General features: G+C 45.9%; 1 protein-coding gene and 1 long non-coding RNA gene across 6 annotated transcripts; both read right to left on the bottom strand.

Annotated features, from left to right (window-relative positions):
• Positions 1-2690: 2690 nt before the first annotated feature.
• LOC108506580 lies at positions 2691-5044 on the bottom strand. Its single transcript, XR_001877805.1, has 3 exons — positions 4882-5044; positions 4175-4247; positions 2691-3031 (listed from the first exon to the last, which is right to left on the bottom strand). It is a non-coding gene; the product is annotated as an uncharacterized LOC108506580 (long non-coding RNA).
• A 3994-nt stretch (positions 5045-9038) lies between these two features.
• ADCYAP1 (adenylate cyclase activating polypeptide 1) lies at positions 9039-16644 on the bottom strand. Of its 5 annotated transcripts, none has more exons than XM_017833740.1 (5): positions 16548-16644; positions 15108-15215; positions 13056-13190; positions 12469-12564; positions 11178-11601 (listed from the first exon to the last, which is right to left on the bottom strand). In XM_017833740.1, exons 2-5 carry the CDS (start codon positions 15206-15208, stop codon positions 11415-11417), a joined length of 519 nt encoding a protein of 172 aa, XP_017689229.1. In that variant the 5' UTR covers positions 15209-15215; positions 16548-16644; the 3' UTR covers positions 11178-11414. The 5 variants fall into 5 exon arrangements, with proteins under 5 accessions (XP_017689194.1, XP_017689229.1, XP_017689223.1 ...); XM_017833734.1 differs by lacking the exon at positions 16548-16644 and adding an exon at positions 15544-16514; XM_017833705.1 differs by lacking the exons at positions 15108-15215; positions 16548-16644 and adding an exon at positions 13537-13984 and having other exon boundaries at positions 9039-11601.
• Between the last annotated feature and the right edge of the window lie 10669 nt (positions 16645-27313).

Below are 27313 nucleotides of genomic sequence, written 5' to 3'. Positions count from 1 at the left end.
CAAAGGAATATGACACTCTTTGGGTATTCTGAATCTTACCAGGTATTTCATTGGTACCTCTTTTTGCCTAGGTGGCCATACTATAGTCTCTGTACAATTGGGTGTGCACATATATATGTGAAAAAAAGAACATTTCAAAACAAAAATAAATCTACTTTTTGACCAAGCTGGTGAAAGTCTCAGAATGGGTGAAAAATTATGTGATTTCTTTAATATTTCAGTGTAATCACTACACAAGATGTAGAAACAGCTGAAGCCGGTATTCAAATATGTGGCTTTGTATTACAAAAGGATACTGAAGCACTGCTGGATTTATTTGTGGTTTAGTTGCAAAAATTTACTCCTAGATTTCAAACTCAGGCTTTGGAGCTATATGGAAAGCATAACAAAGCTATCATACAGTGCTTTCTTATGGTGCTTGTTCTAAAGGCACTGTTAGAGAAATAAGTCAGAATGCTCCTGATACATAAAAAGCTGTACTGGGTATAAACACAAAGTAAAATAGCTTATAAGTCATAGCAAAAAATTTTGAAAAGCCCTAAATTGTAAACAAGACAGGAAGAATGAACAGATAATAATAATTCAGATAAGATTTGTGGGTTTTAATGAGTTGTGACTTTTGCATAATCTCCAACAGCTGACGTATATCCTGCCAAGGAATAGACAAGAAATGATACTTTGACTATAGATACTCAAAGGTGTCTTCAGAAGGTGGTTATGCATGTAACAATTTAATTTATCAAATCACAAGAGCATATAGAGCACAATTAAAATGGGATACTCATTGCTAAAACAAAGTTTAAAATAAAAATGGACTTTAAAATGGAGACACTAAATCAATGGATGTCCAAGTCTGTTAAACACTCGTATAAAGGTAGCTTATGAGTAGCAAGTACTTAATTTACTGCTGTCCAGATGCTCATTTTGGCAGAGATGGTCCTTCCACATGCCCAAATTTGAAGACATTTCTTAAACTGTTGATGACCATCAGAAACAACTGCTGGGATAGCCCTTGGCCTGGTCCATAGGAATGCTTTTAAGGTCTTGCCACTACAGCTGAGCAGAAAAGCAGTCAGTCCTTATTTCTCACAATTCAAAGTAGAAGAACAAAGGAGGAACGAAGTGGAGAAACAAAGTTCTTCCTCTTTGGTGCCTTCTTAAGGTCTCTGCACATAGATGCAACAGAACCTTTGGACACCCTCTACTCCTGCCTCATACTGTGCCCGGTCCCCATGCAGGTGCACAGGCGAGGTGTTCATTACCATTTAAAAAGACCTGTCACCTACTTATAGGAGGGGAGTCTAACAAACTCCGGCTGGTTTTTGTCTTTGCTGTGTGTACATCCTAATTCCGGGATGAAGTATTTCACTGAGGAGTCAGAGGACGCATTATCCCTCTTTTATCAGTACACAACCCCAGTCATAATGTATGCCCACAGGAAGAAACGTTTTGCCATGCAGGGAATGACTCAGACTAGGTCAAAGCAGCGATACAAGGAGAGTGGAGAAAAGTGAACAGTAACTGCAGCTTATAAAAGGTGGCATTTATCTTAGCAGAGTGACAGCTGCTTACTGTGAAGTTACAAGGGGGTATTGTGATTTTCTGACTCTGAAGCCCACCCCTTAGGAACCACTGATCTGGAATATGAAAAGACTACACATGCTGAAAAAGTCTTTTTTAATGAGACAGGGTCAGATTGTGATGAAGCGCACTCACATTGAGTGGCATTTTCCTTCTCTTTATGGCCCCATTAACATTGACACTATCATTATCAGTAAAATAAAGCTGAATACAGTGCAAATGCAGTTGCACTCCTGTTGGGTACTGATAATTGATAATTAATAGATTTCAACAGATTCAATTAGATTCTAATTTCTTTTTTTTTTTTTTTTTGAATGACCATCTCTACAGGGAAGTAACAACAGTATGGAGTTCCCCTGGTAGGATTCTTATCATGATCGGGTTATCTGACCGATTATACGTCCCCATGCCATAGTGTTAGGGCTCAGTAGTGTGAGCTGCAGCAAATATCAGGCATGAAGTTGACTCTCTGTTCGTAAGATTAAACAATGACTAAGCTTAAAAAAAGCATAAACAGTAGTGTAATAAGGCTGTCATTACAGTATAACTAAAATAAAATGAAACTGTTATAAAAATTAACTACATTTTATTATAGCAAAGCGAAATGCAATCAGAAAACTGCTTCCTTTCAGTTCCACTTGCCTGCATACAGTATGCTACAAAAAGTCCTGGGCTTAATCACCTCTTAGCTATATCATGACTCTTTCCTGATGCAAAACACAGCAATGCACCAAATCAGCTAGAGACACCAGAAATTATTAAACATGCATAGTCTTAGAGTCTGGCCAGTCTTCCTTAGTCTTTGTATATTTTCTGAGCCATGAAAAAAAAAGTAAATAAAATTTATAGAAGTTGTACAACAGCAGATTAACCATTTGATTTGTAGCAGCAGATTAACCATTTGATATGTTGTGCCTTGTAATATCTGTTGGGCTGTTCTGGGGAAAGGTGCCCGAAGAGTGTAGAGGAGCACGTGAAGCTCTAACCCACATTGCACAAGAGCTGCATCCCACATCTGCCACAGAGGACACAGGTTCATAACCTGCTGGAAGCAGCCTGGCTGCAACTCATTTATGGAGAAAGTGCTCTGGTCTTCCCTTGTTCTGGCCATGACTGTGTTTTCAGAGGTGCCTCTCAGTGGAGGAATGAGCTGGATTCCTCAGAGGGCATGATGTGCCATAAACTGCATGACACCCTTGGTCTGGCAGGAAACTCATTGGCCCACAGAAAGTCTCTGGAGGAAAGAGGGCTGAGGAGAATGAGTATGTGTAGTTTTATATCAAACAAGTAGCAACAGAGGTTGTACTGGGTGGGCTGTCCTGGATTGGCCTTGCTCAGCTTCATCTGGTGTTTTTCCCTGCAACTCGGTAATACGGCTTCACTCAGGTATCACTTGAATCACTTGACCAGACCTCACATTTTTCATTTATGCTTTTTAATCTCAGCACTCCTGAAACAGAGATGTCACAAGGTACTATTTGCAAGCTCATCAGCTAACCCGATTTTAAAAACTTGAATAGCTCATTAAACTAAACTCTCTGATTTACTATAGAAGACCAAAGAACCAAGGATACATTAAAAAATCAAGGAAGGAAAGAATAGAAATTGTGCAGAAAATGTATTTTTTTTTTAAGCAGTGAGAATGTTTGAGAAAAGCAGAGGTGTAAAGGGAGAAACTTGGAGCCAGAAGATCCAAACTTCCCCTTGATTCTAAACTTAGCTCAGCCACTGGCCCACCGTGCAGATGACTCAGTGCACTTCCTTGAACTTAAATCATTCCTCTACAAAACTTGTTAAAGAAAGACGTCAGTGTAAATTAGATGTTGTGTCTAAGTTTAGCTATGGCCAACACATAAATATCGGAACTTTAATGTGTTCTCATTTTTGTCTGCTTAAGAAATATGTGTATGTACATGCACATATGCATATATATACATAGCAAGGGAGAGAACGATTTCTTTGTGCTATTTTTGCAATTTTATTTACATATATTGTTATTTTTCTGGTGACATAAGAGCTCACAACTGATTAAAAGTTTAACCATTTTCAGAGCAGCCTGATTGCCACAACACCCAAGCACTCTTCATTCTCTCAAACTGTCAGGAAAGTTTCAATCCCATCCAAGCAGTGGGAGCTAAGAGAGTACACATTCAGTATATAACATACATGACGGCTGATTTCTTGTGACACTAATCTTCACTCCTGAGGGAAAGGCAGTCACTTATTCATAACTCTACCACTCAAAAGTAACCATTCTTCTCACCATGGAGATAAATGTCAAAACAGAGACCAGCCATAGGCTGAGTCTAATCTAATCTGTCCAAAATAAATATATATTTAGATTTGTTGTCAAATCTTGAATGGCAAACCCTTTAGCCTGGGCAGTCTGCCCTCTACATCTATAAATATGCATACCAAAATTGATATATGCTATCAGAGAAGCATATTAATCCTGCTAAAAGGGACAGAACGTGATGCTTACCAACCTTTCTGATGTGAGCAAAGAGTCAGAAGACAAAGCACGTGACTTTCAGAAACGTATAGCAGGGAGGAAAAAAATACATTATTTTTCTTTAAATCTTTCAACACCCACCTGAAATCAGCAGGCCCTTCACTCCCAAATGGCTGATCCAGCAAATGAGAAAAACAAGGTCCTACCTGGATGCCTGTGGAAGATGGCAAATTAGAGGGATTGACAAATTAGAGGGATGGGCAATCAACAACCAGATGAATTTCAACAAGGGAAAGTGCTGGATTCTGTACCTGCAATGGGGCAACCCTCGATGTACGTACAGACTGGGCTTAAGAACAATGCTGCAGAAAGGGACCTGGGGGTCCTAGTCAATGACAAGTTGCATATAAGTCAGTAGCGTGCCATGGCAGCCAGGAGGGCCAACAGTGTCCTGGGGTGGATCAGGCACAGCATTGCCAGCAAGTCAAAGGAGGTGATTGTCCTGCTCTTCTCTGCACTAGCACAGCCTCACCTAGAGTGCTGCATGCAGCTTTGGGTACTACAAGATAAAAATTACACTAAGCTATTAAAGAGTGTCCAAAAGAGGGCCATGAGGATGGTGAAGGGTCTGGAGGGGAGACCTTATAAGGAGTGGCTGAGGTCACTTGGTTTGTTCAGCCTGAAGAAGAGGAAATGGAGGAGAGACCTCCCTGTGGTCTTCAACATCGTCAAGAGGGGAAGGAGAGGGGCAAGTACCAATCTCTTCACTCTTGTAACAGGACTCAATGAAATGTCATGAAGCTGAGTCAGGGGAGATTTAGGCTAGATATCAAGAAACAGTTTTTCACCTGGAGAGTAGTTGACTATTGGAACAGGCTCCCCAGGGAAGTGGTCACGGCACTAAGCTTGCCTGACTTCAAGAGGCGTTTTGACAACACTCTCAGGCACATAGTTTGGATTTTTGGGGTGTCCTGCACAGGGCCAGGAGTTGGACTCAATGATCTTGATGGGCCCCTTCCAACTCAGTGTATTTTATGATTCTATGACATCCTGGTATTGAGACACTGGAGGACATCACAGAAGAACTAGAAGTGACTGTCATTTTTCTGTTCCACTCCTCTATTTCATACTGTCAAAAATCTCCATGACATTCTTTCTGAAGTAGAATGCCTGAAAATGACCTCAGAGCCTGAAGAGAAAGAGATCTTCTCTGTCATAAATAAATTATACTGTTTCAGAAATCAATACATCTATTTCTCCTAGATATTTCATTATTGAAGTATCAAAACAAACACTTGCATAAATGGTAAACACAGCTTGCCTTCACTGCTTTTAAACTGGCATATTTTTGGTGCTCAAATATCCCTGTTCAAAGCTAAATCCCATTTTTACATTTAGATAAATCTTATCAAAAGCCAATTAACTAATTATTTCAAAAGATGCATTAGGTTTAGCAGTTCAACCACATTACCTCTAATGCATCATGTACTACTTCTCTTCTGTGCATATTCCAGGTAAGTAACTGAGCCATGGTTTTAGCAAAAAGCACTTCCAAATGTCCCACACAGTTTAAGAATGAATGGGACCTCAGCTATGCCAGGATGGGATTGCCTCTAGGAACCCAAGAGCAAAAGAAGGAGATCTAGAGGCCTGCTACAAGTCACTTCAACTTGCTCTGTCCCAGGATTTGCACTTATAGCTGGGTCAAATCCTTCTTTGGAATTATTATACAAATCTGCATTGCAGCTGAATTGGGTCCATGTATCACAACACACAAATACGCAAGCAGCATTGCTGGAATGTGTCTACACTTTCTAAAGGTGGCAGAAATGGGTGCCAGGTAACAGCTGAGATAACAAAGCATGGTTGTTGTGCAGGAAAATAAAGGAATTATTCCCAGAATAGTAGCTCAATAAGGTGAAATATCTGAAAAAAAAAAAAAGGTTTTAACACAACATAACACAAAACACCACAAAATAGGTACCAAGAACCACTTGGTCACTTCCAGGCCATGGCTTCTGTGCATGCTAACTAATCATCTGGAAAAGAAGCTAGCTGTGGGAGTGGATTATGAGCAGATCATGATCTCACAGCAGGACAAAATGGCCAAGAGGGCAAATGCAACCCTTGTTAGCAATGAGCATCCCCTGACGAAGAAGAGAAAAGTTACTACTTTTTTTCATATCCTCAAGTGATCACTGCTACATACTGTAATCATTTCTAGTCTCAACAGTTTAGCAAGGATGTTAATAAATACAAATAGTTCAGAAATAGTGCCACCTGTGAAAACTCTTCCTCATGCTGAGCACTTAAAGATCAACCTTACTACCTCAAAGAAAGGTCATAGAGGAGAGTAAATCTCTGCCTAGGACTACCTACATGCAGAGGGAAATCCACAAGCATTAGAGATTCTTCAGCAGGTTACAAATCTCCTGGACTCAAAAATGAGACAAACTGAGACAAGGAACGGAGTGCTAAACTGCCACATTTGGAACAACTTATCCAGTAAATTTGCCATCCATGCAAGCTTTGCAATCAATACTGCTGTCATACAGAACAGCTCACTCAGAAATGAAATGCTAAATGAAGGACTCCATGAAATCCTATGCCCTGTATTATCTAAAAGAGAGTAGATGATCATAAGAGTCCCCTTGGGTCTTAAAAATCCACGAATGTAGTTCAGAAGACATGTACTTCTAGAGGCTAAGAATGAGGTCCTTACATTTTTCAGATACGTGCTTTCCCCTGAAGGTTTTTCTTGAAGAAAGGCTAAATTATTTATCCTATAAGGGGAGAGTAAGCTGCAAAAATATCAAGTAGCAAGCCCACAAAAGATCAAATTTCTTTCTGATTTTCTATTTTCCTTAACTCTAGGTGAAAACATATACAGACAATAGATGAAGTGTGTTTTGAAGAAGACTGAAAGGCTCCAAATGCATATGGAGAGGAGGTCAACAGCCTCATAAGCTCATCTTGTGAAAGGCAGATGCTGGCTACAGCTGGGTTAAAAACAGGGCTCTACAGAAACTGGCTTTTCTGGTTTTGGTGACCTATGTAGCTCTGTGACAGATATGGTGTTGTACCACATTTCCTAGGGTTGGAATATGGAGTAGTCTGTCTGCTCTGTTCAGCTTCCTTTAATAATTGACTGGACTTTATTATTTTGACTGAATGTGAGGAGGTTTATACAAGCCATGTCTTGTCTAGTCATTCTTGTTCCCTCAACTGGCTTTATCCATTTCTGCTGCTAGTCATATAGGAGCACACAGAACACCAGTAATCCCCACAAAACTCATGCCGTAATACTCAGTATTGCACAATTTCCAGGTGTATCATTTCAGGCGGCAGTTTAAATCAGTGGGAACAGAGCTGAGCTTCTTCATGAAGCTGTATTCGATTTGGTAAAGAGGAATTTGAGTAGAGTGAGGCTAGGACCATCTCTATGTGATTTACAGCAGAATTTGCATCTTCAACAAGTTCCAGGACTTCATGAAGACCTTATCTTTAAGGTGGACCGATCCTAATCTTCATTGTCAAGCTACCAGTACCAAGATGGTCTTTAGCTAGGATGTCTTAATCACATTTTCAATTTTGATAGACAGGAAATGGAAATGTAGTGTGTTTATATGTCTCAGCACTGCATAATTACTGAATAAACCTACAAGCAGTTTTTTGCTGTATGCTGTCCTTGGAAACAGTGGCTGGATTTTGTTATGCTATAAGTCTGGGAAATCGCTGTCCTCTCCCCCTCCCCCCAACAGGTATGTTTTGGGATTTTTTTTTCATTCTTCTCATCTGATCTGTATTTAATGAGCACTTTTATCTGACTTTGCAGTAATTCCTAACACGTACCACTGATGCCATCAGTTTTCTACATTCTCTGGTGTTGTCCAGTTAATCAGTAAAATACTGTTGTTGAAATAGCTTAGAAGGTGAATTCATGGCAGAGAGGATATGACCAGCTTGTTTCAAATTCTGGACTTAAGAGTTTTGAAAAATCAATTGCTAGGAAATTGTCATTTAATTCCTGTGCTTTGTTTTTTTAATTGTATGATCTTAGAAAGAAGTAGAGTTTACTTTAAAGTAAATTGCTGATACTTTACTTACTTGAGTAAAGTGCCGGAGCTACAACAAAAAATAATTAACATAAACAGCTATTGCTAAATTAAAGTGAAGATGAAAGTTTGAGTATCCTCACCTCCACTTTGTGCCGACAAACTACCCTGTGCTTTTTCGCTGTAGACACCTACTACACTGTAAAACCTAAGGAACTCTTTGTCGTGTTACAGTATAATTTTTTTAGGACAGCTCAGTGTTTATCTTTAATCCAAAGAAAGATGCTGCCGTTGTCCAAGCCGAGTGACGCTTGGAAGCACATTGTCGCATACAGAATGTTCATTAAAAGCGGATTAGGTGAAGATCTCATCAAACAGGCGGGATTCTGCTTAAAATAAACGGCTTCTAAGCACAGGAATTGTTAGAGGAATGGACCATAGGCGCCGACCAGTTTGGTTTGCATATTTTAGAGAGTATTATTGAGCTGGTGTGTGTGAAAATAGGCTCTTTACTTCAGCAGTTCTGTTTACTCGAACAGAGTAGTAACCATCGATAAAAATGTTAGAGGTCATTTGGTGATAAAATGTGGAGACTCAATAAAAAGATATCCCAGGCATGAAACACTGCAGCAGAACGCTGCTTAAAAATTAACTAATTTTAAAAAAATAAATTAAATGAAATGCAGCTTTCACTGTTAGGTTCTAGATTTCTCTCCCCCAAACATTAGACGAAATTGCATTGTTTACAAAAATTTATTAATACAAACTTTACACACTTTATATAACAGTTATCAAAGTCCTAGTTATAGATATCATGTGTGTAATAATACTTCGTTTAAGTTCTTTTTATATTCATTTGCACACAAAAGTTCTCCAAGACTAATATCTACCTACTATGACTGTATCTCAAATCTGCTCAAATTTTGGTAAGGCTGTTGGCGTTTCTAAAAAAAAAAAAAAAAAAAAAATCGTACAAAGGATAATAACCTAGGCGATCACTTCATAATGCTTGCGACTAGCCACTGAACTCTAACTGATAAGGTCATAAACAAAACGTCGAGAGCCCTATGTCATTATACCACAGCCGACACAAACACAGCGCACTCTGCCCATGGCCAAAGAACAGAAGGACGACTAAAACGCAAGCCGATGTGTTGCAGCATCGTAGGGCCACTAAATAGCCATCCGTGAACTCGTGGCGATTTACAAGGTGAAGAGAAGGCACGAAAGCTGCACACTGCGCCCCGCGTCCCTGTGCCCCGGGGGCCCGCCCCGGCAGGGCCGGCAGAGCGGTGCCGGCAGTGCGGGCAGCCCGGGCAGCCCGGACAGGCAGTGCCGGCAGCGCCTGCCCGCCCCGCCGGGTTCTGCCCTCCCTGCTCCGCTCCTCCCGGCGGCCCTTCCCGGCCTGGGAAGGAGGGTTTTACCCGCCAGGGGGTTTTGGTTTGTTTTTTTTTTCCGACGTCTTGGATGCGGGGCTCGTGTTGTGTCTTTGGAAAGACTCCTGTAAGGTTTGTGTGGTGAGCTGGAAGGAAACGGGTACCTACGTGTTCTCCTTCGTCCCCCGGCCCAGGCAGGGGACAGAACCAGCCCCCAGGTGGAAGGTAAGATAGGAGTCCGTACATAGAGAGATGAGGTGAAAATGGTTTATCTCGTTAGAAACCGGACCACAGGTGAACACTACACATTCTTTTATGACAAAAGTTTGTTTTATGAAATAAATTTTACTAAGCAATAAGCCAGAATGTAGAAAAATACATTTTACCTCCAAACTCAATAAACAAGGAACAAAAACTTTCGTAGTAGTGCATAATTCTTTAGTGGTAGCTACAACAGGGGTTCCTAAACTTGTACAATAAGAGCTTGCATAAAACAGAACAAAGGAGTGAGAGAGCGTTCACAATCTTTTTTTTTTTTTCCAAAAAGAACATAACCCAAAAAGGTGACTCAGGTGGGTTAAACAGAGCTCAGAAAAGTTCGAAGAGAGGATGAGAGGCGGGAGGGTCTACAAGAAAAAGCAATCAAAGAAAAGAGCAACTCCGACCGAAAAATGCAAAGGCAAGAACCCTGCTCATTATTACACATGATGAGAAGCATGGACAGCACTGGAGAGTAACACACTGTACTTTGCATCCAGGTCCAGTACCGAGCTGCCCGGGGCAGTTGGGTAGCGGATCGGAGGTGGGATCGCCTCGTCTTACCTCGACCCTGCGGCACCGGCTCCGGTACCAGCTCCGGCCCCGGGGCGCGCTGGGGGCCGCCCCCGCTCACTTCCCCACTCTTTCCAAACGGGTCCTGTCTCCGCTTTGGCTTTGTTCTGCAACTCTGCCCAGCCAGTCAGAAGAACAGTGCACGGGGCTTAGTACTTACTATCCTTGCTGCTGGTTCGGAATTTTGGGGTTGGGGTTTAAGAGTTTGGCTTTCTTTAGTTTTAATTTGATTTTTGCTATTGTTCTTTTGGTTTTGGTTTTTTAAACTATTTCTCCCTCCAATAGGTAACAGAGATGCAAAATTTGGATCGAGCTGTTGTTTTTGCAAGAGAATTATCCTCTAAGCTCATTGTTTGAGGAGACACTAACACAGATACAATTGGAATCAAATAAAGCAGGAGAGAAAAAAAATAATCGAAATCTAGAGGAAAGGGGACTCTGCCCCATCAGAGAGGCTAGTGGCAAAGGAGCCTGCCTTGAGACTCACTAGGGGAAGTATCTGCTTTACCAATTCTCCCAAATCAATTTCCTCATAATTCCCCTGGGAGCAGGTCATCCTTCTCTATGTACAGTAGCAAATGGTGATAATTAATGTCTTCGACCCTGTTGCGGATAAAAATACTATCCTTTTAATTTCTGTTACAAAAATAGGAGTAATATTCAAAACAATGATTGTCTTTTTTTTTCTATTTATTTTATATAAAAACATAAACAGTTCAGCGAATTCTTGTTCTTGTGCAGGCTTTTCATGAAGAATTGTTCTTTAGTATTCTTAGTAGTATATATATATATATTTATATATTATATATAACTTAATGATTGGTCCACAAAGTAGATCTGTGCGTTTCTCTAGTGCTTTTGTACAAAAGAAAAACAATATTATTATCAAAATATTCATTTAATGGCTTTACTTCATACATAAATACATGTTTAGATAACACAGGAGCGGTGATTGTTCAGTCAGTTTGGAAATGACTTTTGTTTTTGTTTAGATTTTTTTGTTCTTGTTGTTGGGTTTATCTCTCTCTCTCTTTTTCTCTCTCTCTCTTTCTCTCTCTCTCTCTCTCTCTCTCTCCCTTAGGACTTTGTATACACAGGAGTGGCTGGTTACTCACATCGCTACAAATACGCTACTCGGCGTCCTTTGTTTTTAACTCTTTGTTTATACCTTTTCCCCAGGACGGCTGCTAAGTATTTCTTGACAGCCATTTGTTTCCGGTAGCGGCTGTAGCTGTCCGTGAAGATGCCGTCTATGTGCCGCTTGGTCAGCGGTTCCGCCTCGTCCCCCAGGCCGCCGCTGGCACCGCTGCAAGCACCGAGAAGCACAGCTGCATCAGGCGGGGCCGCTCCGCCCCCCTCCGCGCCCCTCCGCACCGCCCTACGGCCCTGCGCAGCCCCGCGTCGCCCGCTGCCCCGGGCGCAACACGTTGCGCGTAAGATGCGCGGGGAGACAAAGGCCGCGCCGAAACCCGCTCCCGACGCGGTGCGCGCAAGTGGCGGCGGCGGGAGAGACAATATCTCCCCACCATGAATTATTCATTGCGGCCGGGAAAGCTGCTCTCCCTGGGGCTTTATTAACGTGTTACCTTCTGCCGAAGGGCAGCGGGTGGCACCGGGCTCGCCCCTGCCCCGCTGGCGGCAGGGAGCCCCGGGGAGCCCCGCCCGCCAGCTGGGGCTGCGCCGGGCTGCAACCAAGTTCCCCCCACCCCCTCTGCAGCCGCGCCCTCGGTCATTGCTCCCCATAAACTGCTCCCCCCACCAAATCGTGGAGGCTGCCCAAATTCTCAATTTTAAATCAGTTGATTATAAAAAATTATAGAGACATAGATATAAATACACACACACATATATGTGTGTGAGAGCGTGTGTGTATCCATATCTATCTATCTATCTATTTATATGCCCGAGCGTATTAACCCAACCAAACCTCCGCGACCGCCTGAGCTGACAACCGGGCTCACGCTGCGTCGAGAGCAGACCGGGAGCCGGCCAGGAGCCACGGCCAGGAGCGGCTGAGGCTTGGGGAGCCGGACTCCCCCAGCCCCACCGCGGGCGCAACACGTTCCCGGCCCCGGCCGGGACAGCCTTATTCTCCCCAGCCACCGCCCTTTCAGCGCCTCCGCTCTAGCAGCACCAACGCCCACCGCAGAAAAGAGCAAGCAGAGACCCTTACCCGACCCGCTTGGCCATCAGGGAGTGCAGATATTTCCTGGCGGATAACTGGCCAAGGAGTTTCCTGTAGGCTTTGTTGAAGATCCCATCGGCGTGCCTGGGCAGAAGGAAGAGCCCACGGGTGAGCGACGAGGCCCGGGAGCGGGCTGCAGCCGGTTGCGGGAGCCCGGGCGATGATGGTGACCATCCTTCCCCACCGGCGAGCGGAGGGCGGCATCTCCCCGCGTCCCCCGGGACCCCTCGTCCCCACCCAGATCCCTCCCCGTCGCGCTGGCTCGGTTCCGCGCCGGCTGGGCATTTCTGCTCCGTTTGCGGGAGCATCGCTAGCCCTCCCCGGCGCGGGTGGCACCCCCGCTCCCTCCCCCGTGCTGCTGGAGGTAAGGCGGCTTTTCCATTTCTTCTAGGTTTTACACTGAGCACCCGGACCCGGGCAATGTGGTCGTTTGTTTGGGTTCGGGTTTTTATTTTGATGTTGTTGCTGTTGGCTTGTTGAGTACCATTATTATTTTTTCCCCCCAATCGGCTCTGTCAGACCCGTTTTGTTCCCGGCTCAAAATTCACGCCTGACACCCCGCGAGTTGCTGTCACCTCTTTTCCGGTGGGTAATACAAGGTGTACATCTCGCCGATCATGGAGGACGGATTCGCTATGCCGAGGGGTTCGTGGTCGTAGGCGAAGTCCTGCAGGGTGTTCCCGTCCTCGTCGTAGACTTCATCCTCCAGCCTGGCAACGAAAGCAGCAAGGAGAAGGAGTCAGCCGGGCTCCGCGGGGCGCTCCGCTCCACTCCCCGCTGCCGGCTTCCGACTGCGTCGGTGACCACCCTTCGTCGGAGCCGACCCGGGCACCCCGGGAGCCCCGTCCGACTGCCCCCATCCCCTCCTTGCACCCGCCCGCTCCCCATCCCCGCCCTCCGCCTCCTCTGCGGGGCAGGACCGCGGAGGAGGGAACACACCCGCCGTCAGACGTGCTCCGAGAAACCCCCCAAACGTTGCCCCCCCCTCGCTCCCCCCGGCCCATGCCCCGGCCCGAGAAATAGCTCCTCTCTGCCACAGCCAGGGTTGGTGCTTGCCGAGCGGAGCGCAAACCCGCGCAGGCTGCCGCACACACACGCGTTCGTGTGCCGGAGGCTAGGCGGGAACCGAGCAGCCTCCGCGGCGGAGACGGGGCGGTGAGCGCCAGCCTCGCCACCGGGGCCGGGGGCCTCGCCCCACTCCTCCTCGCAGCGCCCGCCGGGCCGGGGAGGGCTTCGCCGGTTGTTTTTCGTTGAACGGTGGCTCCGCACTTTGAGATCGCGCCAGTTTTGTGTGTGTCCCAGCCCCACCCCGCCCCCCATGCTCTCTGCCTCCCTCTCTGCAGTACGATGTAGGTCATTGCACGTTAGAGGCAGCTATTTTTGTCAGTGAGCTTTAGCAGAGGTATTAATAATAGATGCCGCTAAAGTGTTCCACTCTTGCTAATTCAGGCGCTTGAATGAGGAAGGCCGGCTTGCTGCCGGTTAATGGCCCCGCAGGCCACCGAGCCTGCTGCCCCCCAGTCGCACTGACCAGGGAGATGAACGGGGCTGCTCTAAACCAGCCCCGACGGGCTCCCGCTTATTGCAAGGACACCTCGGAGCCCCAAAAGGGACACCCTCCTCGGACAAACTTGCGCGCCCGGCATGCCCCCCCCCCCCGCGCTCACAGTTGAGCCGCACGGCAGTGACCCCCGCAGGGCACGGCGGAACAGAGCTAAGCGCCGGTGGAGCAGGACGACAGCACCGATAGCACCGAACCCAAAACTCCCCCCAAGCCGAACAACACCGGTCACCCAAACAGGCGACAAGCAGGGTGGGACGAGGCTGCCATCGGCCATCCCGTACCGCGTACCCTGCGCCCCCAGCCGCAGCCCAGCGTGGGATACTCCCTTGTGCCGATGCCTCTGGGTGTCCCCCACTTGTCCCTCACTCCTGCCCCAAACACAGTGGGGTTCAAACGCCCACGACTCCCAGTTGGAAAGTGACAGCACAGGCATCAGCCCACACAGCAAGACAACTCCGAACAACACAGAAAACCAAACAACCTCGTGCCAGCCCCCTTCCCTCTTGGGAAGGACTGTCCTATACAGTCAGGTAAACAGGGGAAGAGACTGAATTCCCACCCGCTCCCATGCCGCTACACGAACCATGACAGCTCTCACATGCTTGCAGACAACGGCGCACCAGTCCCCGCGCCCCGTTCCCCCTGACCCGGACAGGCGATGCTCACCCTGGGCGAGCTGCGGGAAGCCGGAGACGGCCGAGGCCCCCGCAGGACAAGGGGCAGGTGGGGAGGAGCTGCTGGATGCAGCCGGGACCTCGGCCCGCTACAGCCGAGACGCAGCAGAGCAAGTCCCCCACTCCCGGGGACAAGAGGCCGCAGGTTTACAGCGCCGGGATCCCAGGGAGCGGCCCTGAGGGATGCCAGTGCTGCAACCGGGAGGGGTCGTATGCCGGGGCAGAGGGGGTGGGCACACAGCCTAAGTGGAGGGGTTTTCCTTTGATGACTCTCCGCTACATCCCCTTCCACTTTTCTCCGCAGTAAGATTCCGTTGCCCTTAGCTAAGCTGGGGCAGCGGGGGGCTGGAGGGGTCCCGACAGAGCCCCAGGAAAGGGGACGGACCTACCTCAGTGCTGGGTACTGAAGTCCGGCCGCAGGTGAGCAGTAGACGCTGCAGTGCATTATTATGCCATAGACCAGGAGTGCTAAGATCGCTTTGCTACACATTGCCACTCTGTGCGGGAGGGAAAGGAAACCTGCTGTCAAAAAAAAAAAAAAAAAAAAAAAAAAAAAAAAAAAAAAAAAAACCACCAAAAAAAAAAAAAAACAAACCACCCTACGACCCACCACGCCCCCGGCCTTGCCTGCCGAGAAGGGAGGCAGCGTGTCTCCGGGGGACAAGAGCCCTGGGCAGCCGGGTGCAAGCGCTGAGCGGCACGGAGAGGCACGGAGCGGTGCCCAGCGCAGAGCGCTGCCGCCGGTGCCCGCCCCGTCGGTGCCCGGCCGCCCGCCCTCCCCGGGACCGCTGCGGAAAGGCCCGGAGAGCCGCCTCGTGTCCTTACCATTAAACTCTAGACACCCGGCACTGAGAGCGTTTGGCTGTGAAACTAAACCGGCAGATCTTGGAGAAAAAAAAAAAAAAAAAAAAAGACCCAAAATAGGGAGGGGGAGAAATCGAGCTCTCTCCCAAGTGGCGTCCGAAAGGAGTTAAAACCCTCGTGGCATTGCCTCTCCGATGGGCGAAGAACGCGCAAGATGCAGAAGACGCAAAAGCGGCAGCAGTTAGTTGTTTGCTGGTTTTAGGGCAATTCACTCCAAAAAGAAAAAGAGAAAGAGGAAGGGGCGAAAAAAGATAAAAGGAAAAAAGTTTGCAGGTAGCAGCACAGATCTGGAGTGGGGTCTACAAGGGAAGGGAGAAAGAGGGATGGAGCGATATGTCGCCTGAGAAAGGAGCGCAGAAGAGGGAAGAGAGCAAGCGAGCCCGGGAAGGAGCGGAGGCGGGAGCCGCGGGCTGGCTGCGCGCGATGTTGTCTTCCCCAGATCTCTCCCCTCACTGAGCGCCTGCCTTCAGCCTTCTCTTCTTCTCTTCCTGCACGGCGGCTCCAAACTTGACCAGCCTTCCGCAGCCTTCCGTCTGACACGCAATTAGCAAGAAAATCTTTGCAAACACCCCGCTTCAGCAAGAGCCCTCTTCGTAAACATTTGCCTGCTTGTTGCCTTAGAGGACGGGCAATATTGTTTGTTGCCCCCGTGGTGGTGTCCGGATTTTTATTCATGAATCAAATGCCTTTTTTTTTTTTCTCAGTCACGTAATAATCGGGTATCAGAAAAGACGTCACCACCCCAATTCCTCAAGGAACACAGTTCTGTGTCGTCCTCAAAGATGAGCTTATCAGGAGTCATAAAGCTTCTCATAAACACCAAGTCACACTTTCCTCTTCCCCCCCAAAAAAAAAGAATTAGAAAAAGAAAACCCAACCAAATCCAACAACCAAACAAACACGCAGAAAACCCCCACAACCTATCCCACAAATCTAAAAGGATGTTCGCCACGGTAAAGTTTTACCTGAGATGAGAAGGGGCCAGGAGGGGGAGGAGGGCAGTTTGGGGCGGAGTGGGGGTCCCCGGATTTGTCGGGCTCCTCGCGTCTTTGCTCCGGGTCTTTCCGCTGGGCCAGCTCAGCCCACGACGCCGCCCGGGGCCGCCGCTGGGCACAGGCCCCCGCGGAGCCACCCGGCTCTGAGCGCGCAGGCGGAGCAGCCCTGGTGCGGAACCCCCCACTTCCACAGAGATTTGGGGATACAAGCGCCTTTTTTTTTTTTTCCCGAGTCCTTTCTTTTTTTTTCTTTAAGGAATGTTAGTGTTGTTCCCATTACGCAAGGCGCCCCCCGGGGAAACCAGCAGTGCCCTGCGTGTATTGAAGCCGTGGGGCGTGAGGGACGAGCCCCACGGCCGCCCTGCAAGGAGGGTCCCACGCGCGGCCGGCACTGGCCAGGGACGGCGGGGGAGGCTTTCCTCCCGCTCACGCCTTGTCCCGACCCTCCCCCTCCTCTCCGCCTTGTGCAGAGACAGATAGGCAGCTCGCAGAGCTTGGCAGAGCGGGAGGGAAGAGCATCGCCATGAGGGAAAAAAAAAAAAAAAAAAAAAAGAAGAAGTTGATTTGCCGGAGGGACCGGGAAGGAAATCCCTTCTCTGGGGACTTCCCTGCCGCCGGAATAATTTTCCCCCCAAGTGTTGCGCCGGGCGCGGGCCACCGGCGGGCTCTCAGCCACTGCGATCGCGCTCGTCTCCGCGCTCCCCTCCCTTCGCGGCCGAAAATGTGTCCTTCATTTCCGAGAATTACCCAAAGAAATCCAGGCTGCAGGAGCCATTACTACATATTTTAATTATTTCGATCATAAGCAGAGAGTTCAGGAAGCAGCAATAATATAGTTCTCCTGTTTCCTATTTGAATGGCTTTGGTGTAACATGCTTGGATGAGTTATTTGAGCCCAAATCGATTTCTCAAAAACAACAACAACAAAAAACACACCATACAATTACGTTCCTATTACGGTCATTTAAGGTTTCAATATTTTTCCGGAGATAAAGGCAATTTAACGTGAATGAACGATTCCCGTACAAATGGCCATCGACGCGATCCCGGGCGGGGGGACAGGACTGGGAACGGAGCGGGACGCTACTACCCCAGCTGTCATTCCCTGCCGGGCGTGTCGGACCAGGAAGGTCCGGCGGCACGAGAGGGGACGGGGCAGGACGCCCGGCGGGGCCGCTGAGGTAGGGGGCAGTCCGCGGCTCCCGCTAGGGAAGGGGTCACTCCACCGCTCCCGCTGGAGACGGCGCACCCTGCGGCTCCCGATGGAGTTGGGATCACCCCATCGCTCCCGCTGGAGAAGTGGGTACTCCACCTCTCCCGCCGGAGAAGGGGTCACCCCCCCGCTCCCGCTGGAGAAGGGGTCACCCCCCCGCTCCCGCTGGAGAAGGGGTCACCCCCTGCTCCCGCTGGAGAAGGGGTCACCCCCCGCTCCCGCTGGAGAAGGACACCCCGCGGCCCCGCCCGCCGCTCGCTCGGCCCGCGGGCGCGGACGGTCCGTGAGCGGAGGGCGCCACCGCGCGGCAGCTCTGCGCCTGCGGCCGCGCCGCGAAGCCGCCGTCGGGCGGGCCGGGAGTGCCCCGTTCCCCGGCTGGGGAGGGTTGAGGTAAACCCTCCCGCGTTCCCTCCGGGCTCCCGGGCCCGGCTGTGAGAGCGGCTAGCAGGGAAGGGCTGCCCGCTGCTCCCCTTCAGCGGGCTTTGGGGGCTGGGGTTTTTTTCTGATTTCCTTTGACATGACTCTGCGACAGCAGGTGTAAACAAGGGCTTTTCTAGAAACCAGCATGGCAGGGATTGTGTGGATAACGTCGGTTTGCAAGCTTGAACACGCAGTCAGTCTAAAGAACAGGCAAAAGCATTCCCTCTTTCTGAAGAGACCAGAGTCACAGGCAGTACATTTTAAAGCTCTGTCTGTTTTCACTTTTGAAAAGCTACTTTCAGTGACTTTTGATTTACACAGCTGCATTTCCTCTCCTCCTTCCCAACTGGCCCAGATCCTTACAGAAGGTACCAGGATGCCTGAAATAATAGGGGTAAAGATTCCCATGAAACAAACCTGCGGCTACAGACTCTATGTAGCAACCCAGTGCCACCCTGGTAGTACTGCGCATGCAGGAGAGATGTCAGAATGGTTTGCAAAAAATACAGCTTCTAAGCTCTTCAAGGTGAGTGAAAAACTCACACACAATTCATGTCAATAAAAGTTTCATAGCACCTCATTCCACGTCACAGGGGCATGTGTGTAATGTGAATGTGCATATGGCATGACTGCAGTTGAGCCTGAGTAAGTAAAGGTTTAAATCTGGTCTCCACGTACAAGTAAATTTCTACATAATTCTGTCATTTCAAGGCTGAGAGGGATTTAAGGTTTATAATACTTGCCTCTAAGGCAAATTACTAAGGCAGCATCTGAAGAAAAGTGGGGGTTTTTTTACTGGCAGAATTTCCTTCATCTTTCTCCTACCAGCTTAAATTAGACCTTTTAATTTATCTGACTATTCTATTTTAAATATCTATTTTATTAACTAGAGAATTATAATTCTATAGATGTTTCTAGGGGAGCTTACATTCTCTGATCCTTGTTAAGCTTGATTGAGACTGACTGTTGTAAACCCTACCACTATAGCTTTAGTTCAAAGGAGCGTATTTCATCACGTACCATGATGGGTATCTTTTTCACTCCTCAGAAAACCCCTTTTTTATATTTCTGCATATTTTATAAAAAATACTATGAGCAGTCTATCAAACTGGACTCTATTGGTCCATAAAGCCAGATACCTCATGCACACCTGTTGGATGCCCAGCCACTGTATTCATATTTTCTCAGTAGATCCCATCTTAGCTGCATATTTTAAAAGGAACCTGGAAGATTGATATACCTGGGATACATAATTTTATCATGAAAGGGCACATGTATTTCTGCCAATATAGGAAAGGATGAAATCTTCTTTCTCAAAAACAAGCAATCCTGCCAAACCAGCTGTCTCTCTCTTACACACACACACTATGGGTTTATCACCTATATTGTTATTATCTTTCCCCAGGCCTCCTTTCTTAGCGGGATGGCTTAGGGAACCCATTGCTGACCAGTATGCCAAAGAGTACATCGGCATCAGCTTTATAAACATAACACCAACTTTTATCTTTTCTTGGCTTTCCAGGCTCCTCCACCTCCCCAAAGGCTAGGAAAGATGGACTTGTGAGAGGGGAGATTAACCCGTCCATGAAGTCATCATCTGTACCTGTGGTCATCTGATACTGGCTAAATAGGAATTGCCTGGCAGCAGAACAGAAGTTATTAAAGTTCAAGCAGGAGAAGCAGGGCTTGGCGGACATTTCAGCACTTCCAGTTGAGACATGGCACCCACGGTGCCACATCCACTTTCCTCAGGGAGGCTAGATGGCAATCAACTCAGGGACAGAGATAACTGAAGTATTTCATTCACAGATTTGTTTGTCTTTTATTAAACCATTCCCTTTCATGATTTCTTCAAGTAAAAGCAGCAAAATATTTAGGCACACTGTAGAAAGCATACACATCTGTGTGCTTTCTCATGTCTGAAGGTTCAAAGCTATAATCCAGAGAAGCTTGCTCAGCCAGGGATTTTCTGGGCAGGAGGTACAAGCAGAAAAAATAGAGAACAACAACCAGGAACACTACTGGGACTGCAACTGTCTCAAGAGATGATAGAGGCAAGCCTCACCTGGTGGCCAGGAGCCTAGCCAGCCTCTTTGCAGGTGACCACCAACCATTAGTGAAGTCTTTGCAAGAATCTTCCAGATAATTCCTTGCTGCCTTTTATTTCCAAGCAAATAGTTACAAAAAATTCTCAAACATATGCACTCTAAAGAAAAAGACTGGGATTTTTTTCTTTTCTTCTCTGAAGTGAGGAGGCGGGACAATTATTCCCAGGGGAGCAATGTAGGAGCATCATCAGTGCAGTCATTCTGCTCTTGCTGCTGCTTAGAGCTCACGGTGAGAGACAAGGCCAGTAGGTTGCCTGTGTCTTGCATGATTGCCCACACAGAAGCTCAGTGTTCGATCTTACATCGTGGGTGTCCTCCTCCCCTTGTTCAGTAAATTAAGGCACATGGCTATGACAACAGAGTCATTCCCATCCAAACACACAGGCAAGAAACTCACTTTCTAAATGAATGAAAGACCAAACAGTGGACTTGCTTGCACAAGGAGGTACCACCATGGTGTGTCTGTGAGAGAAAATTTCCTTGGATGGCTAATAAATACATTTATAATCTCCCATCTTTCACCCAAATAAACTCATATTCTGCAAGAGAAGAAAAAAATTGTCCTTGATGCTTTCCAACAGTAGTTCTTTGATCAATCATTTATATATGAAGAGTAGAGAAATAAATTATGAAAGGAAAACATCAACCAAAAAAAAAATTTTTTAAGATTTAATATTCAAAAGGCCTATTTGACACTAAAGTCAGCAACCTACAAAATGTCACTAAACATCTTGCTTATCCACACAGCAAAATAAAAGCCTTTAGCACTGGCAGCAGCTCTAGGTCTATTCCCACTCTCCTTTCCATTCGGTCTAATGTTCAGGGGGAGGGTAAATCCTTAAGCAGATTGAATATAAAAAGTTTCACAGAATGCTGCCAAGCTACGATAATTTCTACTGGACAAATAATAGCCACAATATTTTTGTGTTCCAGGTTGCTTTAGATGCAGATGTAACCCAAGGTGAACAAGCAGCACTGGTTTTGTACCCAAATGTGACAGAATTTTGGGTACACCTTTAGAAACAGTGGAACTGCCATGTGCCTGTGTCCTGAAACAAAAATCCATCTGTAGTTCTGAGGTATTGCTAATGGCATAGCTAAAGTTATTCATAGTTTAGATTTACCAGAAATAGTTGGAACAAATTAATAATGAATTAGAACATTTCTTATCATCGCAGGGAGTGAGAGGGAATAAATAGAATCATCCATATTTTCTTATTACAAAACAGTGTGCAGCCTATTACCAAACACTAATTTAGTGTTGCTTGTGCTGGAAAACTGTTGAAGGGTCCCTGGCTCCTGACAGCGCAGCTTAATTCAGTCTGACGGGAGCAAGGCTGAGCAGAAGCAGGCCAGGGTGGGCAGGTGAGGACCATCCCAACAGGGGTGAATCCCAGCCTGCCAGGCCCGGGTGCCGCTCAATAATTCCAATTAACCACGCTAAAGATGACAGAGACGGGTCATGCAGAGCCCAGTAAATATCAATCAGAACTGCATATTGTGATGAGAGAATAACAAAGTCTTTCTCATTAAGGAAAAGAGAAAAGACATTTGGTTAGCTGTGGAAGCCTGTCCTTGGTGGCTCATGCACCCTGCAGAGCAGTGTCTTCTTTGTGGAACTGCAGTCTATGCAAGCCACAGCCAAAATTACCCTGAGCATGGGAGCCCTTCGTGTGGCTTACCTCCCCATTTTGTGTGTAGTGAGCAACAAGGAGAGCTCCTGCACCCCTTTGCAGCACAGGAGGGCCTGCGCTCCACCAGATGCACAGCTCCAGAAATACAAAGGGCATGGGGTGAGACTGAGGAGCTGAGTTTGCTGAACTCTGCCACGAGTTGACTGCATAGCAGACACTGGGGCCACCACCCAGACACTGGGGCCAGGAACCAGCACATAATTTTTGGCTGCTCTCATAACTGGGACATTTGAACATGTTGCACCGTTGTCCCCAGAGAGGCCCTGCCTTGGATTTCTCATCAGCAGCACACATCTACAGCCATCTCTCTGTCTGTGTGAGACCAGGGGCCATTTTAGCCCCCAGTTACCTTTAACTGCCAGTTTCTGGGCTTCCTGGGCTCTGAAACATGCCACAATCAAGCAACATGAAATGAATATCTGACTACATCTATGACCCACTTGGGGATGTTTAAGGGCAAAAGCCTATAATTATATGGCAACATCTCTATTTTAAAACATTTTTAAAAATTTATTTAATTTCTGTTAAGTACTTGGGGCTACTTAGCCTAAAGAAAAATGGATGCTTCTTAGTTTTTTATACTTAAAGATAGAACAAAGAATTTCTTGTGTGTGGCCTTGTGGTCCGATCCATCTCTGTGCTCTAATAAAATGCATTTCTGTAACAGCTGAAGCAATTAATCACTTAAACAGAATTGGATTACAATCTCCATTACTAGAAAATCTTTAAAGTCAGGCTAGCTATCTTTCTAAAAGATCTCAAGCTATTGAGCCATTCTTTGCCCTGCTTTATGCAAAGGTCAGACTGGATGTTCGTACTGGCCTCTTCTAATGTCAAAAATCGGTCTCTGACCCTTGTAATATCACAGGAAAGACTCTCACTGATTTCAGACAGAACTGCACTGGATTTATTGAGCCTTCTCATTAGGAATGAAGATTATCTGCAGAAACTCCTATGTGATTTCGTAACTCCAGGTACATGCTTATTGAGCTCATTATGTAAATACTGCTGCCTTTGGTCTTTTTTTGAATTTCATAGGAGTTTGCCAATCACAGCACAAACAGAAGTTGCTAGGACATTGCAAGAGGGAACCTGCTCTTTTGACCCCCAAATCTGTGTTCAGTCTCCAGAGGTAACTGTATATGTCAACATTAACAACAAAATTATAAAGTAGGATACTCTGTAGATATGTTTAAAAGCACGAAACTTTAATATGATATTTTTCACTGTAGTGAAAATCCCTTTCCTGGGGATTTCTTGCTACCAAGTGCAAGTATATAATTGACTTTGATATGTATCTTCAGAAAAGAAAGAAGTTAATTGCTTATGATTTGGGGTCATTCTCTGACATATTTTGCTCTACAGCAAACTCAATCTTCTTCTTAGTCTCAGTAAGACTTGAGATTGTTCTAATATGTATATATTGGTTTTAACAGTCTGAAAAGAATGTTTTACCATTGCATAAATAACTTTAGTTAGCTTCTCTGATTCACTATCTGAAAGTGACATGAATTTGCTCTGAAACACAGTAGACAACAAGTAGGAGCAAGGAATTGCAGAAATAACATTATCTTATCATCTAACACTAACACTTATAGGTGTTTTGGCTTTTGGTTTTGGTTCTGGTTTGATTTTTTTTTAGGACTTCGCAGAGCAATACCCTTATACGTTCATATATCTCTCTGGGAAAAAAATAATTTAATCACATTCAAAAGCAAGCCATTGTCAAGAACATTATTTATTCAAACCTCTCCTTTGTGGAAAGTAAATAACTGGTTTTAGTACATCTCCTGACCTTATCTCTTCAGATCAGTTCTACCAGTTCTGTTCTGAGCCAGGGTTTGTACATTTCCACATAGCCTCTCTTTCTTTCCTCTCATTCCCAATGTAGAATATTTTTATTTAATTAAAGGTAACCTTGTTTGCTACAAGGTAAATACTGGAATAGGGGTATAACATTCTATTTATAGAAGGGGAAAATATTTGTTCAGTAATGAGAAAATGATGCTAAAAATCCTATGTCATAGATTTAGAAAAAATAAGCTTTTATTTTAGATGAAAGACTAGCTACATATGGTCTGATGATGATATGCCCATACTTAATGTGGGTTCTTCATATTTATAAAATAGGCTAAAATTATGTAATAATTTCCATCTGAAAGTGTTACTACTAATCTCACCATATATTTATATTATCCAGAAAACTGTGAAATACAGCAAACTCAGTGACTTCCTTGGGATCACATAGCTAAAAACGAGGAATAGTTCCAAAATAAATTCCTGACCTCATTCATGTCAAAGATCCTAAGGACTTTAGTGGGGTCAGATGATTACTTTTGGTAATCTGACTCCAATGTTTTTACCAGTGGTGGAGGTTTACCACTCAGGAGAAATACCTCCCAGGCCTCCAAACTCTCAGCGCCACTAATCTACAAAGTAACTTATCTGCTAATGAGACTGTCATGGATTCATGGGAGTCTAGTATTCAACCTCAGCAAAGAGTGATTTTAGTTGAAGAAATTCCTGTCCCACCCCACAAACTAGTAGTAGAGGTGATGGCCTCTACCAGTGCATGTGCGAATCAGCAACACTTAAATGGCAAAGAAAACATCTCCAAAAAAAGAAAATGTACAGTCACTGACATGAAACACTAGTGAATTCATGCAGTTGTTGCCAGTTTGAAGATGATTAATAACCTTGAACTAAACTAAAAAGAATTTAAACCACATTACTCATCCTCAGAGAACAAGGTAATCAAAGAAGACTTTGCAACTGAGCAAAAGCTGTCCTTCAAAAGAAATATTTCCCCATCTTCCAGTGTTGATTAGTGAACAATACTGCTAGTCATAACACTCAGTAGAGTTGGTGTCCTTTCTTGATTTTCGTGGGGGAAGAAGAGGTAGTAAGGAGAGCTGAATCACGAGTTTTCCTCATATTTTTTCCTAATGAACAATAGTGCACACAGCTGTTCTGGAACACAGCGACAGGTAATGTCAGCACAGCCACTTGAGTGCATTAGAATGATGACAAAAGTTCCTGAGCATCAATCCACAGAGAAAAAGCATAAACTTGCTATTAGGATGTGAAGAAAAGTGTAATGCCCAATAATTCCTCGTTTTCCAAGTCTGCATTTAGTATAAGTAGCTAAACCTATAGTAAATACATTTTCAGGATCATTCCTCCCCATTTCTATAGATTCCACAGGATGGAAGACAAACCATCCCAGAATGCATGATTCATGGTTATAAAATTTAGGAATGTTTAACTGGGAACAGTGCCGCAAAACATCAAATCCTGGAGGTAATTTGTACTTTGCTACATTAGTCCTAAGCCTAAGTGAGCCCACAGCAAAAGGGAAGCTCATCTTGAAGAAGAAACCAGCTTTTCTGTTCCAGTTATGTAATATAAAACTGAAAGGTCACAGAGACATCAAACTGCAATTTTTTTAACCAGTAAGAAGTGGAGAAAAGGTGAGGGGGCTGTGGGTTTCCGCTTTCAGATGTTTTTTTGGAGGGAGCAAAGTAAATTGAAGTCAGGTACAGCTCTTTAATTCCATGGAGATATGTGAGCAGAGATCCGTGAGCAAAAATCAGAGCAAAGCACTCACAGTTGATTTAGCTCATGGCTACTGCCTTACTTTTGCTGAGCACTGCATACCTGCAGCTCCCAGTGAACTATTACATGTCACTAATATCCCTAAATGGCCTGGAGTCCTATTTAGGAATGCAGGAAGTTTTAAATATGTAAATAAAACAAATAGGAGTGTTGAATGTTTGCCTTCCTTGGCACTGGGCTGTTAATGAGACCTGCATAATACCAGCTGTAGGAACTGTTTATTTGACAGTATCTTACACCTTCAGATTGTCTTCCAGGTGAAATGTTGAGGCAGGGGTAAAAGGTAAACTTTCTAGGGGTAACACCTTCACACTGCTTTTCCAACAGGACCAGAAAAAGCTCTACTTCTGATAGAAATTCCTAATCCCTGTTTGCACAAAGCACCTGAAAGTAAGTTATAAGGAAAACCTTGTCTGTGAATGAAGCAGTATTGCACAGTGAAGTTCACATAAACGTGTTTCAAAGAAGACCTGTGATGCACTTTTCAATAACTCAACACCAGATTCTCTTTCTTTCACATCCTCGTCACTCGGTTTTGCTTTAGCAGTACAAGATGTATCCACCCATCTTGTCCTGTTCTATCCTGTTGTGTCCACCCTCAGACAGACATAAATGTCACAGATGCATCATATACAACAGAGGTATCACGAATATGCCAAGGAGGGGTTTATCTGTGAGAGAAAAGTCCGATTTTATTTCCACCACAGCATCACCAAGCTGTTGATGCAGAAGACTGTGGCAACCCCCGGTGTAAATGATTTTCTCATTTTGCTGGCTGTTAGATGTGTTACAGATTAGGCTGAGGGCAGCAAGACTAGAAGGGCTGAATTAGGAACATCTGTTGCTTCTTTGATCTCTCACACCCATGTTTTATAAGATTTGTTGCAGCCACATGAGTGCTGTGGGCATGGGCAAATTCTTCCCATTAGGTGCTGGGGCTTTGGCTAACTTAGTGAAGGGCTTGACATTTTATACGTTTGCAAGGCATCTTCAGATGCCACTGACCTTGTAAGACAAAAAGTGATGGCACTCCTGTGGGGATCTGAAAGACAATAGGAAGGGAGGATTTGTGCAGGAGTAGGCGTATGCCCAGGCTGGTTTTTACTTAGCCAGACTCAGAAATAGCAGTCTCAAGGACATAGCAGCCCTGGCTTTTGCACACAACAGTCCTTACGGTCTATCCCATAAACAGCTCTGCAGACTGGAGGAGATCAGCACACAGTGGGAATACGCAGCCAGATGCTACTCAACGGCAGACATTTGGTGGAGGAAGAGCAAACCTGTCGTGCCACCTTGTGGTTGGCACAGGGGGATGCCACCCCTTCTGCTCCAAGTCACGGTCTTACAATAAAAGCACTTTTGCCTCCCGCAAGCTGTGGGGATGTCAATCTATCACTTTCGGGCGGGTGTGAGCCCTCACCACGAATACCTCCTATAGGTACATTAAGGGGCCTGAGTCATCCTGAGGTGCCCTGGGAAGCAGCAAACAGTCTCCAAGGTGAGTGGGGGCAGGCACAAGTGCCGATCCCGCTGGCTCTCCCTGCGAGCCCCATGGAAAATAACCTCCCAGTTTGGGTACACGGTGTTCTAAGTGAGCTCTATGACTGGCCATGGTGAGAAAAACATTTTCTTGTTCTCTCCCAGTGCATTATGAAAACCCACTAAAAGGTGCTTTTCGCACCACAA

Source organism: Lepidothrix coronata, unplaced genomic scaffold, assembly GCF_001604755.1.
Source record: "Lepidothrix coronata isolate B3197 unplaced genomic scaffold, Lepidothrix_coronata-1.0 Scaffold6, whole genome shotgun sequence".
Classification (NCBI taxonomy): Eukaryota; Metazoa; Chordata; class Aves; order Passeriformes; family Pipridae; genus Lepidothrix; species Lepidothrix coronata.
Note: the sequence above shows the minus strand (reverse complement) of the source record. Positions and strands in the feature narration are given on the sequence as shown.

Bases quoted from the DNA above. Each gene is read 5' to 3' on its own strand.
- ADCYAP1 (XM_017833705.1), bottom strand. From the start codon at position 13,838: ATGACCTACATCGTACTGCAGAGAGGGAGGCAGAGAGCATGGGGGGCG. The intron at 13,191-13,536 runs GCAAGCACCAAC...TTTCGTTGCCAG, and splicing joins GCGGGTTTGCGCTCCGCTCG to GCTGGAGGATGAAGTCTACG. The intron at 11,602-12,468 runs GTAAGGGTCTCT...CGGTGCTTGCAG, and splicing joins CTGATGGCCAAGCGGGTCGG to CGGTGCCAGCGGCGGCCTGG.